Genomic DNA, 15,799 nt, shown 5'->3' on the forward strand with positions numbered 1-15,799 from the left:
TTCCTCTACCGTTTATTTATAGAATCAATTTTAAGTTTCGGATTTGTGTCCCCATTAGGCAGTACTGTGGGCAATACTTTCTTCTTATTTCATATATGAGAACGAAACCTGTAAGACTTGGTCAGGCTCAGGTGTGTGTTGAGTTCGCAGCGCCTTCGCATATTTCTTATATCGGTATTCTGTTCTGCTGCGCCCACTTGAGTATGGGGCGCGTGATGTGGTCTGCACGGGCGTGGGGGCGGGGGCCCCGCAGTAGTGCCAGGGCCTCCCGCAGCTCCGCCGCTGCGGGGCCCCTCTGCTGATCCGCCCCTGCACGCGCCCGCTCCGCCGCCGCCGCCTGCGCGCAGCCGCACACCGCGCCGCGTAGGCCCTCCCACATTTCGGGACCACCGTCCAACCTGAAGGAATTATGAGGGTTTTCGATATTTCTTATGCTGCTAGGGGTTAGACCCGACAAACACGAAGCGCCACCTGGCGGACGGTCTTTCGACACTTCCCACCAGCCACGTAAGGCTCAGAATCTGTTGGGATCTTTGTGTCGTCAAACGTCTGATAGATCTCCCGAACTCTCATTTGAAAGTGTCGTTTTTGATATGTACGTAGTATACTATTGCCTACTTTTTTAAAGAATAAGCAAAGACTCCAATTGACAAAGAAAAGCATTTCAAGATAATGGAACGCACTTATGCCAGAAAAAATTGTCGACATTACGTATAAATGTCGTTAACATCGCTCACCTGTCTAGCATGTGGAATGCTTTGGCAGCCACCAGAAACTGTCCCATGCGGTAGCTGTCGTTGGCCACCAGCTGCAGCAGCGCGAAGTTGTCCGGAGTACCTGCCGACTGCAAAACAAATCATAACATAATATAATATGGTGTTACATTTTCCTTAGTTTATGGTGTTACAAAAAATGTGAACACTGAACACATACACACTTTAGGATGTGTTTGTGTCCCTTGTATATATAAGTTCGTTTACTGTGAAAGTAGCAGCGCTGAAAAAGTATTAGTGCTATTTCTAATGTCTAATCTGTATGTAAAAACAATATAGCTCAATTGTACCATCCACGGCCGTAGCTAGGGGTGGGCATCGTGGGGCAATGCCCTACCTTAAAATCATAATGCCCGACCTTAAAAATACCAAAAAACCCAAGAAAATCAATCAATTATGATTTTTTTTTACTTCCGCCCTACCTGTAACCAATGCTGCCCTACCTCAAATCTGACTTTAGCTACAGCCCTGGTACCATCGAGGAAATTGATTAATAGGCAGTTGACGGAGCTACGTCATTTGGTCGGGTTACGTCAATTCAATGTTGGCTGTGACCAGTCGGATGGGTTTGACTTAACGCAACCAAATTACTTAGGTCCGCCATCCGCCTAGGAATCAACTTCTTAGTACAACGTCTGACCTTAACGCATATCTCCCAGGCGAGGTGGGCCTCCCTGTTCATGACGTGGCAGCGGCAGAGGCAGGCGAGGTAGGTGAACGAGCCGGTGATGGCCTCGTCCCGCACGCCCAGCAGGCTCTCCTCCGCTTCGCGGTACAGCCCCGTCGCCACCTTGGCCTGATGGAATGGAATATTACAAGGTGTCAAAAAAATCACCATTACTATATAGGATGCAATTCAGTTGTATTTCAGTCACAGTTCAGCCACAGTTCAGTCATAATTCAGTCGCAATTTAGTCGCAAATGGCTTGAAATGGACACAATTGACTATTGAGGTGCAGTTCCGTCAAAATACAATCGCAGTTCAGTCACAGTTCATTCACAATTCAGTAGCAATGCATGTGCAGTTTAGTCGAAATTCAGTCGCAGTTAAGTCCGGTCAAATTAAATAAATCCATACTTAGCCCCAATTTCACCAACGTCTGTTAATGTTAACAGCTTGTTAAAATGTAATGTCTTCTCTTTCATTCATATGAAAATCGAAAGAGGTAACGTCATACTAATTCCGGCGTTAACCTTAACAGTCGTTGGTGAAATATATGCGAAAGTTTGTCTGTCTGTCTGTTACATCTTCACGCCCAAACCGCTGATCGATACTTTGAGTCCCAGGGCCTGTAGACAAGTGGCAAAGCGCTAACGTTGACGCTAACGCTAGCGCTACAAAATGTATGCAATTTGACATAAGTCATCGCTTCGCTAGCGAATACTAATGTCAAATCCATACATTTTGTAGCGCTAGCGCTAGCGTTAGCGTTAGCGTTTTGCCACTTGTCTACAGGGGCTGGAAAGAACTTATAATACATTTTATCCCGAAAAACTGTACGGTTCCCACGCGATAAACTAATTTTGGAGCAACGGATTTGCGGGCGTCATCGTGTCAGGAATAAAGTTCAGGAACTTCTCACCTGGGCGTAATTAAAGTTGAACGTGTCATCATTGATGAAGAAACTCTTGATGGAGTTGAGGTAGACGAGCACCTCGTCGAACTGCGAGGCCAGGAAGTAGGAGGAGGCCATGCACTGGCGGCCGGGGATGGTGTCGCACTCTGCCGCCGAGCTGCCCACCACGTGGAAACTCTGCATCGCCGTCTTCATCTGCTCCTCCTGGGAAAAATGGTAATTCCCGGAAAAAGTAAGGGAACAATTCCAGGTTCTCGGATATTTCATTTGTCGCTACTGGGTAGATCTAACAAACACGAAGCGCCGTTTGGTCGACTCGTGTTTTCAGTCAATTATGATCATTCAAAAATCAGTCAATTATGTCAATTATGATTTTAAAGCTACAGACGAACGGCACTTGTCGACGGCACGCGTCGTCAGCAGGCGCTGGATTTTTGACATAATATTTTGCCTGCTGGATTTTCATTGACTTTTTGTCATCTGTCGACTGCCGTCGATGCCTGCCGTCGACGCGAGCCGTCGTAAAGTGTCGTTCGTCTGCATCTGTAAGCGCTCTTACAGTTAAATGTGACGTTCCATGGTCGACAGCACCATGTCATTTATTATGAAAATATCTGCTCGATAATTATCTGCGACAAAATTTATAATAAATGGTATTATGAATTTTGTTGCAGATAATTATCGAGCAGATATTTTATATCTTTAAACGAGCAATTCTTGTATAATATATATAATTGGAATCTCGGAATCGGCTCCAACGATTTTCATGAAATTTAGTATATATGGGGTTTCGGGGGCGATAAATCGATCTAGCTAAGAATCATTTTTAGAAAATGTCATTTTATTCGTGTTTTATCGAATACCGAGCTCGAGCTATCGTCAAACAGCTAGTATATCTTAATCGAGAGCCAACTCACGTCGCCGGTATCGTTGTAGAGGCGTACGGCAACGACGGCGCGCAGGATGTAGTGCAGCGGCGACGTCGGCGGCAGCGGCTCCAGCAGCGCGCGCGCCTCCAGCGGCTCGCGGCGGCGCAGCTTGTAGCCCGCGAGGTTTAGCCGCGCCTCCGGCACCACGTCGATCAGGCCCGGCAACACCTGGACGAACACTCAGGAAACTAAAATGACTCAATTCAGTGGACACTAATGAAACACTATTTTTCGTGCACTTTTTCCGTGCTCGAAAAATAGTGTTTTATTAGTGTTCAACATGAATTTCCACCAAGAACCAACAGCGGGGCTAAAATGGTCACATTTAGCAATTCCTCTCAATCAATTCAGCAAATGAATTGTCAAAACTGTTAAACTGACAAATGTCAAATCAGTACAAAAATACAGAAATGAATTGCAAGCAGAGTTGCCTTTTGCGATTTTAGAAAAATTAATCATATTGTGATTCATATCATGATTCTTCAAAGCGACCATTTTAACCCCGCAGTACAATCAATTACATATATCAAGTCAGTGGGTTTAATAGTTCCCACAATTTTGCCTTAAGCGGGGAGTGCGGTACCCCAAATCTAGAGAAACTCATACACCCAGTGGTACGAATGCGGCAGGCAATTCGCCATGTAAAAAAAAGATTGACTGAAGTTGTTGTATTATATATAAATTATAGTTTAGTAGTTCTGTGATGCGAATTGTGGAATTACATTTTGTCGTACCTTCAGAGCACCCTCGCCGTTTTTGAACACAACCAGGTTGTGTTTGACCAAGTCCTGCCCAAACGTGTGCTGGTCGGATGATATCTGCTTGAGTTCGTTTTCTGCTGACTTTCCATTGTATAATCTACAAAGTGTTTATTTTATTTATTTCAAATAAGTAGTTTAAAAACTATGTCCTGACTACGTAAATTATTTACATAATATTTTAAATGTGCTCCTTTATTTGATGCACTACACCACACCGTCAAGAAACGTTTTACTTTATCCTGTATTGTACCCTCCAAACAGCGGACGATCAAGGGGCTTCCAACGACACCTCATTTGTCTAATTATGATAAGTAGTTTCAGAAGCTATGAGCGAACAGGTGAACATTCATAGCCACAAACAAAATACCACATAGATACAGGTCAAAATCATAAACCTTTTTGCTTCACCGTAGTTCTGCAAGAAGAACTGTCAATATCATAAAACTGGGCGAATAGTCAACTCACTTGAACAAGTTGCAGGCCTTGAGGTTCCCCGCCACGGTGGAGGTGGGATGGTGGGCGAGGTAGACGCCCACCACCTCCTGCGACACGTCGTAGTAGTCCAGCTTGTAGTAGCACAGCGCCACGTACACGTTCAGCGCCATATAGGTGCTGGAAGGTCACAGACATACATCAAGATAGATACCGCATGTGTATGTACTTTGCGTGCCATATCGCCGTGTCGGTGGGTGTCGGTTTATGAATCATTGTACCCGTACCATCAATATCTCCGGTTTATCGACGGTAGAGAGATATCTAGCTAGTGTTTAGGGTCTTAATTAAGTGAAAACCTAATAAACATTTCATAATTACTGTCCAGTTTTCTTCTTCTTTCTCTAACTTCGTGAATAACTTTGTAATCCCATATACATGTACCTGTACCTGTACATGTATGTAGTACATAAGATTACAAAGTTACATTAATTGCAACTTATGAATCATTGTACCGGTATCATCGATATTTCCGTACGTATATATTCGAAGGAGTAATAGTTGTAGATAGGTATCTATACATTATATGAAGCACTAGCTTTTGCCCGCGGCTTTGCTTGCGTGGAATTAAAAAATCGCGTAAAATACGAATATTCTTGTAAACCTCCTTTGGAAACCTGACGTTTTTCCAAGACCAACTAATTCTTTGTCAAAAATCAAGTCGATTGGTTGCTTCGCTAGGCCGTGAAGGAAGGACAATCAAACAAACACACTTTCGCATTTATATAATAATATTAGTATGGATATTGGATATTCATGAAAGGCAAGTAGTATAGTAATACTGTATACATAATGCTTATATTATTATTAATTGTTAGTTTTATTTGTTTCTTATAAAAATCGTTATTGATATATTTATAGTAGTAAAAGGTACCAAAAAGGAGAAAAGTAGGACTCTACAAAAAGAAGTGAGATCCCATCAAAAACATCCTGTAAAAAAACCAAGTCTCGCAACTCAGTTTTTATACCGTAAACATTTATGAGATCCATGCAATACCAAGTCGGTTAATTTATTCAGTTCCTACCTAGGGGACCTTAATCTGTCTCACGTTATTACGTAAGTTATTCTCATATCAATATTAAAAATCTTTCACGTTTTAAATAAATAGATCGACTTGGACATCACATGAAAACACAATGTATCTTACAATTTAAATACATAATTATTATATTATTAGATTGTTTAGTCTATTGCGCTCCATGCGATGTCTAAGTTGATCTATTTATTTAAAACGTGAAAGATTTTTATTTATTTATTTAATAATTTATGTACACAAAAAATGTTTACAGTGAAAGTCTTAAAATTAGAAATACATTTTAATATTGTTATGATAATAACTTACGCAATAACTTGAGACAGAAGGTCCCCTAGGTAGGAACTGAATAACTTAACCGACTTGGTATTGCATGGATCTCATAAATTTTTACGGTATAAAAACTGAGTTGCGAGACTTGGTTTTTTACAGGATGTTTTTGATGGGATTATATTTTACCACCTCATTGTTTAAAAAACTGCTTAGAATAAGATTTCTTACTGACGAATTCCGTAACCGCTCATTCATTAATTTTTACCGCTCATTTAATTATTTTACTGTTCAATAATGTTTTCAATGATCCATTTCATTATTTTTTACAACTCATTTTTGTTTACTTTACTGCTTAGCTTTAACTGCTAAACTGGTTATTACACGTGCCATTTATAATTTTTAACTTACCAAAACTGCAATTTACAACTGCCCCTTTAAATAAGTACCTTATGATATTAATATATAATACTATAAATAAGTACATCTTCTTATCTTCATAAATTATTTAAAAATCTCGTGTCCTTACTCCTTACTCCTCCGAAACGGTTTTACTGATTATAGTCCTATTAATCCTTCGACCGTGGATTCTTGGAAATCTATTGTGTCTCGCTCACCAGTGAGCTTGTAATAAGATACGTAGAATAATATAGGGCATTAATTATTCTACGTATAGTACGCGATAGTTAACTAGGTAACTAAAAAGAGTGAAATTATTATTTTTAACAAAAAATTAAAACCGACTTCCAAGGTAAAAACAATAATAACATCCTTTTAATATGAACTAAAAAGTATTAAATAATTTTTCCTATCTAATAATGCCTTTTTCCGAATTCGGCTAAAACTCTACTATTTCTGTACTCAATCTTCATAATTTTGAAGTCGGTGCCAGTTCCAAAAGTTTCAAATATTCTGGCAGACTGAAGATTCAGCTATCTGGTTATTATACATTAATATCGACATTCGGAATTTAAAAAAAAATCTCTGAATAAAGACTATTTTGATTTGATTTGGTTATATTATATCAATTCAAAGTAAGAGCCTGTCAGCGTCGACGCATCACGCAGCGCTGGCGTTTTACGCATAGCCGGCCATTGCCACACGGGCGTGCGTCATCGCAGCGTTATTACGAAGCAGTCTTAGTCCGGCCGCACATTGTCCGAATTCTGATCAGAAACATTTGAATTCCGCCGAATCGCCACCCCGCACACTATCCGAAATATCCTTCCGGCGAGTTCGAGCTCACTCGGCTCAGTACAAAATGTAAGAGACAGCGCGGACGTTCAACTGTTTCTAATCAGAAATGTCGTACAATGTGCGGCCGGGCTTAACGTCAACACCCCTTCTCGCTTCGTCTCGGGGGCTGCTGTCCGTCATGTGTGCGTTGCGCGCTGCTGTGAGTGCTGTCACGACGACGCAGATGCCGTGTGAACATCTTGGTTATTTGTATGTAAAATAACGCAACGCTGACGCAACGCGCCGTGTGGGCAGGCTCTAAGTCATGGCATGTCCGCTGGGATTGACATGACCAAATGCGTATATTATGCATAATATGAAAGAAAAAAATATGTAATAAAATTATGTGCATGTCACTAAATAAAATCTACATATTATTGTCTAATTCTACGAAGATCCTAAATACTTCATTCTCACAACATTTACAGCCTAATATTAGTTACAGAATTATACAATGAATACGTATACCTAGGAGCATTAGTTACGAATCTGATCCAGTTTATCGTATTATCATTTTCATATTTCTTGTTGTATCTGAAATTATTATAATTTATTAGAATTCTAACTTAGTATCACATTGGATGTAATAGGAAAATCAGCTTTGAAACAATAGGATGCGGCAACTTTCATGCGTACGATCCGCGAGCTGGCTTTGATACGCATGACAGGAAAAATGCCCTAAAGGCCACTGACCCTAGTGCCTGGGTTACACGGTGCGAGCTGACATGCGAGCTGGCCTAGTCACTTGTTGAGATGCAGCTATTTCGCATCGATCGCATCATACGAGTCACTGTCATGTGCGAGTGGGTCAGCTGCTCGCGCGCGAGTTACTAAATTTTTTTTTTGTTTTCACTCACCACGACACTTATTTTTTTTTAACATGGAGAAATGCTTTACGCATCCCCGGAAAATTGGGGATATCGGCCGGGGTATGTGGGACTCCTGCTACCCACTAAAACCCCATGGACCATGATGGTGCTCCACTCATCGCTTAAGGCAGAGTTGCGGGTACGATAGAACCTACCACAACTCTACCAGCGATCATCTACAGACCCGACACCACCCCGCTACTCGGGGGGCCGCAATGCGCAGGAACCTTGCGCATCACGGCTCTCTCTCTAGGACTCGGTGCAATGGGCGGCGGTGTCCCCACACCACCGCCCCGAGTACCCGGCTAATGTAAGTCGCCGCGGCCACTCCGTCGCGTGCGTCTTCTCCTCGGCCGTCTCAAAGGGTCGAGCGCCTCCCGTTCTCTCCTGCGCTCGGCCTCCTCTTTTGCGGTGATGACTTCCTGGGCAAAGTCATTTACTGCCTTCCATGCTATCTCACTGCTCAGCATTGCCCGGATTGTCGCTGGCAGCGAGAGGTCCATTCCAATGACGGCTGTAAGCCGTTGCTCCATCCAGGAAAGGCACGTCGTCATTGTGTGCTCGGCCGTGTCCCTTTCGTCAAGGCAATGGTGACACCTTGTGTCACTTTCTCTCCTAGCTATCTGACACAGATACTGACCGAAACAGCCGTGCCCGGTGAGCATCTGCGTCAGATGGAAGGAGAGTGCCCCGTGTTTCCGGTTCACCCACTCTTTAAATAGTGGCCGGATTGCCTCTATCAGGGCGACGCTTACCAGCGGTTCTTGTAACCGCTCCGCCCAGAGGTCTAACGACCTCTCACTAGACTCAGCCCTTCACCGACGCACGGCGTCCGGTAGGGGGTTGCTGCCCCCCTCGCGGACTGCTGCGCAACGCCAATAAACGTCGGCAAGGGCCCTTGCGTCAATGTCCTATGGGACGCTACCAGCAAGTAGGCAAGCCGCATCTCGGGAGATGGTGCGATACCCGCGCACCGCCCGCGTCGCCATCACTCGCTGAAGGCGTCCCAGAACGAGCCTGTTGCTGGTCGACAGTCTCCCAGCCCAAATCGGCGCGCCATACATGGACATGGAACGAATAACACCCATGTACAGACGCCGACATGCCAAGTTTGTGCCCCCAAGATTCGGGAGCAGCGAGGCTAAGGCCCTTGCGGCCTTGGTGGTTCTTTCAAAGAGCCGACGAAAATGCTCCTTGAAGGACCATCGACCGTCGAGGACAAGTCCCAAATAGGTAAGTGTGGGCGTGACTTTTATTGAAGTCCCACTCACAACCACAGCCAAATCCGGTGGTGGCACATTCCTCGACCTGTGAAAACACAGTGCTTTGGATTTTTCCAGGGCTACCGTAAGGCCGAGTGCTCGGATCCGACGGACCACTTGCGCCACAGCCGCCGTCGCACGTAACACCACCTCGCGGTAGGTTTTTCCGCGACAGACGACAGCCGTGTCATCAGCGTAGCCGACTAATTCTGTGCCGCTGAGGTTGATACATCTCAGCACAGGGTCATAACCAATGTTCCACAGAGTCGGACCGAGAGCCGAACCCTGCGGAACGCCACACTCCACCTCTTGCTCATCCCAACCCTCCTGAGTCGGAAACTGCACTGATCGTTCCGAGAGGTAACTGTCAATTGTGTTCCGCAGGTACCTCGGAGCGCCGTGGTGTCGTAGGCCGGCTTTTACTGTGGGCCAGGGCAGGGAGTTGAAAGCTTTAGAAATATCTAAAGACACAACTAACACTACACCACCCTGGCTCACCTCCTCCTCCGTTATGTCCCTTAGACGAGCAACCCCTAGCGTAGACCGGCCCTGGCGAAAACCAAACTGATTATCACTCAGGTTCGGCCCAACGCCCTCTAGATGTTGTACGAGGCGCGACACAAGAACTCGCTCCAAAATCTTGCAGATCTCGTCTAACAAGACAATGGGTCGGTACGCAGACGGTTGGTCTTCGGGCCGCCCGTTCTTTTTAAGAAGGACCAATTTCCCAGTCTTCCATAACCGGGGTACTCGGCCCTGGACCAGGCAACTGGTCAAAATGGTGAGTACCCTCGACTCTAGGTGCTTCATCGCCAGGACCCAAGCACGGCCACGACCTAGTGATTATAATCACTGCTAGTTTACATTCCACGCCAGTTCACGCCACAGATACAACTCGGCGAATTCACCGGGGCATTACCTGTCTACTGCGACGTCAGCAGCTTGCATGGTGTGACGGTGTAGCGGATTTTTGAAATGTTGTATATTTATCGAGTTATTGAGAAAAAACTAATTTGGCGATGAATCCGCGTCGTTCTTTTTCACCTGGCATATGAAAGACGGGCGTGAGTGTGAAGAGAGAAGGACGATGTTTGATTTTTGGGGTTAGTCGCCCTCTGAAGCTGCTCGTACCGTATAACCTTTTTTTATGAAATAAGGGAGCAAAAGAGCAAACGGGTCACCTGATGGAAAGCAACTACCGTCGCCCATGGACACTTGCAACGTTAGTATAGCTACAGGTGCGTTGCCGGCCTTAGAAGTTAGCGGGAATACGCTCGACTCTTCTTGAAGGCTTGAGGTAGACTGACCGTCGATCTAGCAGCAGCTTCTTATACACGTCGATCGCCTCTTGGTAGTGTCCGCGCAGGTAGTGGACGGCGGCCAGGCTGAGCTGGTCTTCGGGCACGTCGCGCAGCGCCGCGTGCGCCGCCATCAGCACCTCCTCGTCGCCCAGCTTGTGCGCGAGGTGGAACTGGAGACGGTGCTGCGGAATATGATGAACAAACAGTCTTAAGAAAATATCCAAATATATTGTGTAGTGTGTGTTATAATTCTCGGTAATTGCATATTATAAGATCAGCTATATTTGTACTGAACAGATAATTACTTTTTCAACACAATCGGTGCAGCCGTTTCGATGGATGGAGTGGTAACTGGTAACAAACGCCGCAACACGAGTATTTTATTTACTAAGGACCTGTTTCACCACTTTCTGATAAAGTGCCGGATAGGCTATCCACAACTTGTTTGACAGATTCTTCATACTTTATCTGTCAAGTTAAGTTGTGGATAGACTATCCGGCACTTATCAGAAAGTTGTGAAACAGGCCCTTATTTAAATATAAAACACATTTAAACACATCCTAATACATGATATAGAATACTTTTACCTTAAGTGGACATTTAGGTGCATTTTCTACTGCTTCCTGGGACTCCGCGTACATTCCTGAAATTGTATAGGACATTAATGATTTCAAATGTTAATGCACTACCAGAGAAAATATGTATTCATAAGCAGATGGTGAAACCAAGTAATTTGGTTGGGTTGTGCCATTAGGCATACTCAAACTCAAACTCAAAATTTTTTATTCAGAATAAATTTTTTCAAATATTCTCTGAACGTCGGGGCTACACAGATGCCTACCACCGGTTCGGGAACTAACCCGGCGGGAAGAACCGGCGTAAGAAACTCGCACGGGGCCATCTTTTTCTAAAAAGATGGAAAATTACAAAAAATATATTATAAAATAACAGTGTCATTATGACTAAATAAAATACAACGAGTGTACAATTATTATACATATTATAATGAAACAGCTCTGCAGGGGGCGACCTTATTCCCATGGTGTACTATCATTCATGAAATCAGTAACTTTATAGTACGCTTTGGTACACAAACGTTCTTTAACAACTTTTTTAAATCTATTAATTGAGAGATTTTGAACGATTTCTGGGATCTTATTATAAAGGCGTATACATTGATCTTTAAAAGAATTTTTGACTTTAGTAAGTCTAGTCACCGGAATTTTAAGCTTATGTTTATTACGAGTATTTCTCCCATGGGTATCACATTTTTTCGTGAATTGATATATATTCTTTTTAACATATAATACATTTGACAGGACATATTGAGAAGCAACAGTTAAGATTCCAGTTTCCTTAAATTTTTCTCTAAGTGAAGTATTATGGGCCAACTTGTAGATTGCCCGCACAGCTCGCTTCTGAAGCACAAAAATTGTATTTATATCTGCAGCATTGCCCCACAGCATAATGCCGTAGGACATAATACTATGAAAGTAACTAAAATACACTAGACGTGCTGTTGTTTCATCTGAAAATTGTCTAATCTTACTTACTGCATATGCTGCTGAACTGAGTCTGTCGGCCAACCCAGCAATATGAGGGCCCCACTGAAGCTTGGAGTCTAGTGTAATACCTAAAAATACAGCTGTATCCACTAGCTCCATAACATCACCATTTAAAAGCACATTGGTTTCCGTTTGCCTTACATTGGGCAATTTGAATTTAATACATTTTGTTTTTTTACTATTAAGTAAAAGGTTATTAACACTAAACCAATGTACAATCTTTGAGAGAGCATTACTAGACATAGACAACCTTCCACGGGGAAGCACTTATATTTACTCCTAATCAGGAGAAAATTTACGATAACCGCCTGACACTGTTTTTACGGCGCCGTGCGCGGAGCAACTTCTATTTCATAAATATTAGGCACTATTTACCTAAGTAAAAGTAGCAAACGGCCAAATCCAGATCAATGGTGTCGCCGATCCTGGAGTCCAGGGTTTCCCTGGCCTTCACCTCCAGGTAGACATCCAAGGCGCGACGGTATTCGGCCAGGTGAAACCAACACCACGCTGTCCACACCCTTACCCACACGTCGGCGGAGCCGTCGGCCGCGAGGAACTGGGGAACATGGAGATAAATTAATAACCCCACATCGGTTTCGGTGACAGTGGCCGGTTTTATTGAAAACTAGGCAGTTACGCAGAAGTAATTTTATAGTGTGTGCGCAGTACACGAGCAGTCTCTATTCCTTTTACTATTCCCATGGGACGGACGACCGACACGACTGGCGAGAGGTCAGGCACAGGATCAACTTTTAACATGCCCATCCGACGCATGGATCATCTTATACTTATCAGCTAATCAGGTGATCAGCCTGCATTGTCATAACCAAACTTCGAAAATAACACCACAACATAACAAGCTTTTCAAGTCAAAAATTAGCCCAATCGGTTCAGCCATTCTTAGGTTTTAACGAGCCTAACTAAATATTATTTTTGGAACGAAGTTCCTTATCGCGCGTTGCGAATAATTGAGACCAAAAAGTTGTAACGACACTTTTTGCCACAGCATAGATCGAGATATATACGCATTTTTTGTACCATCGAGGAAGTTGATTCCTATGCAATTGACAGACCAACGTTATTTGGTCGAATATGTCAATTCAATGTTAATTGTGATCTGTCAGCTGGGTTTGACGTAACGCAACCCAACTACTTAAGCACTAGGTCCCCGATTGGCATAGACATAATATATACTGTCGTATAGCATTATAGGTTTATGCCGATTGGCATAGGAATCAACTTCTCTGATAGTACATAAGAAATAACTTCGTTCCATCCAGTCTCCCATGACACCTCTCAAGATTTTTATTTATATAGATTACTACACAAATAGATTTAGATTTAACTGACTTACTTCCAACATAGTGAGTGCCCCGACATAGTCCCGTTTCAGCAGGTAATCTTCTAGCTCCGGGAAGTTCCTCTTGGAGGAGCTGCTACCAGAACGACTCTCGCTCGCTGGTTTTGACCGGCTGAGAATCTGCAAGACAATTTATAACAAACTTTACTTAACAAATAACGTAAGTATTAAATAAGTTAAACATATGTAATCCATATTTTATACCATTTTACTGAATACGAGCTAATAAAAATTTATTTGTTTTTGTTTTGGTTGGTTGTCATGTGGTTACCATGGTAACGTTAACAGCGATCGTTTGTTTAGGGTTTTGCGTCTGTGGTATTTGCTAGGCTCTAAAAATTCCATAGACAAATTGACGAAAAACGATTGCTAAACCTTCACGAGCGGTCGGTTTCGCCTGATGGTTCGTAAATAAAAATCATTATTATTATTATTACTGCTGTCATGGACATGGCTTGAGGGTGGCAGTTAGGAAAAACGTGGTCCCTTGGAAGGGCGTCGATCCTTGCGTTGCTCCTGTTCCTTGCCTTGCCAGTTGCCTTACCCTTAAAAGTAGTCCCAAAGTCTTATAACACTGTTCTAAATTATAATAGGTTATATTAATATACTATTTTAGGACAAACTACTCTATATTATTCAGGGTCCCTGAATAATATAGAGTAATACGAGGACTGCTATTTATGTATCCGGAATTAAAAAAAGAAACAAACATATATCATTTAATATGGTTTTATTGCTTTTCAAAATATTCGCCGCGATGATCGACACACTTTTGCATACGCTGGAACCAATTTTCATAGCACTTTTTCCATTCTGATTGAGGTATCTCCAAAACGTGCATTTTGAACGCATCAACAGCCTCTTCGCGGCTCGAAAAACGTTGACCACGTAATTTGTTCTCCGCGTATGGAAATAAAAAGAAATCGTTAGGTGCCAAATCAGGGCTGTACGGCGGATGACCAGTCAATTCGATCTTTTGACCCTCCAAAAACTGAGTTGTTTCAGCTGAGGTGTGACAGCTAGCATTGTCGTGATGTAATATGATTCTGCGTTGTCGGTTTTCCTTTCTTATTTCTTCAAAGACTTCTGGTAAACAAATGGTCGTATACCATTCAGAATTAACCGTTTTACGATTCTCTAATGGCACTGTAGGCACATGTCCATTAATTCCAAAAAAACAGGCGATCATTTGCTTCAAAGTACTTTTTGCACGAGTAACTTTTGTTGGTTTCGGCTCATCTTGGAACACCCACACCGTTGACTGTTGTTTAGTTTCGGGGTCATATGCATAGATCCAAGATTCATCACCTGTGTAGATATTATAAACGGCTTTTGACGTACCACGGTTGTATTTTTTTATCATTTTTTTGCACCAATCGACACGAGCCCGTTTTTGATCGATTGTCAAGTTGTGCGGAATCCAACGCGAACATATTTTTTTTACAGCCAAATGTTCGTGTAATATCTTATGTATGCTCGTCATACTTATGCCTAAGGACGCCTCTATCTCGCGATATGTAACATGACGATCACGCATTATTAGTTCCCGCACAGCATCTATATTTTGTGGGACAACAGCTGTTTTTGGGCGACCTTCTTTATTTTCATCCGTGAGCATAGACCGCCTTATAACTTTTGTTGGTTTCGGCTCATCTTGGAACACCCACACCGTTGACTGTTGTTTAGTTTCGGGGTCATATGCATAGATCCAAGATTCATCACCTGTGTAGATATTATAAACGGCTTTTGACGTACCACGGTTGTATTTTTTTATCATTTTTTTGCACCAATCGACACGAGCCCGTTTTTGATCGATTGTCAAGTTGTGCGGAATCCAACGCGAACATATTTTTTTTACAGCCAAATGTTCGTGTAATATCTTATGTATGCTCGTCATACTTATGCCTAAGGACGCCTCTATCTCGCGATATGTAACATGACGATCACGCATTATTAGTTCCCGCACAGCATCTATATTTTGTGGGACAACAGCTGTTTTTGGGCGACCTTCTTTATTTTCATCCGTGAGCATAGACCGCCCACGATTAAACTCACTGTACCAGTGATAAACAGTGGTTTTTGATGGTGCTTCATCTCCAAAAGTTGCGGTGAGTTGAATAAAGCACTGTTGTTGATTTAGCCCACGACGAATATCCTAGTAAATCATTGCACGAAAATGGTTACGCGTTAAATCCATGGCAATTATGAAGACACGCAATTTTCAAAATGACGCCACAATGGAAAAATAATTGACAGTCACATGAAATTCAACCAAAGAGTTCTATTATCAAATGTTGTAATTACTTTTTAAATATTGTTCTTGTAAGTGGCCAGTTCCGGATACATAAATAGCAGCCCTCGTATCT

General features: G+C 42.8%; 1 protein-coding gene across 2 annotated transcripts; it reads right to left on the reverse strand.

Annotated features, from left to right (window-relative positions):
- On the reverse strand, positions 1-13,643 carry LOC121732786 (intraflagellar transport protein 56). 2 transcript variants are annotated; one of them, XM_042122762.1, is made up of 13 exons: positions 13,638-13,643; positions 13,428-13,553; positions 12,446-12,629; positions 11,093-11,148; positions 10,511-10,686; positions 7,541-7,606; positions 4,506-4,652; positions 4,014-4,137; positions 3,268-3,447; positions 2,357-2,554; positions 1,414-1,569; positions 738-844; positions 1-398 (listed from the first exon to the last, which is right to left on the reverse strand). In XM_042122762.1, the coding sequence occupies exons 1-13, from the start codon at positions 13,638-13,640 to the stop codon at positions 167-169; spliced, it is 1,755 nt and encodes a 584-aa protein (XP_041978696.1). In that variant the 5' UTR covers positions 13,641-13,643; the 3' UTR covers positions 1-166. The 2 variants fall into 2 exon arrangements, with proteins under 2 accessions (XP_041978696.1, XP_041978697.1); XM_042122763.1 differs by lacking the exon at positions 7,541-7,606.
- Between the last annotated feature and the right edge of the window lie 2,156 nt (positions 13,644-15,799).

The sequence above is a fragment of the Aricia agestis genome, chromosome 12 (genome assembly GCF_905147365.1).
Source record: "Aricia agestis chromosome 12, ilAriAges1.1, whole genome shotgun sequence".
NCBI lineage: Eukaryota > Metazoa > Arthropoda > Insecta > Lepidoptera > Lycaenidae > Aricia > Aricia agestis.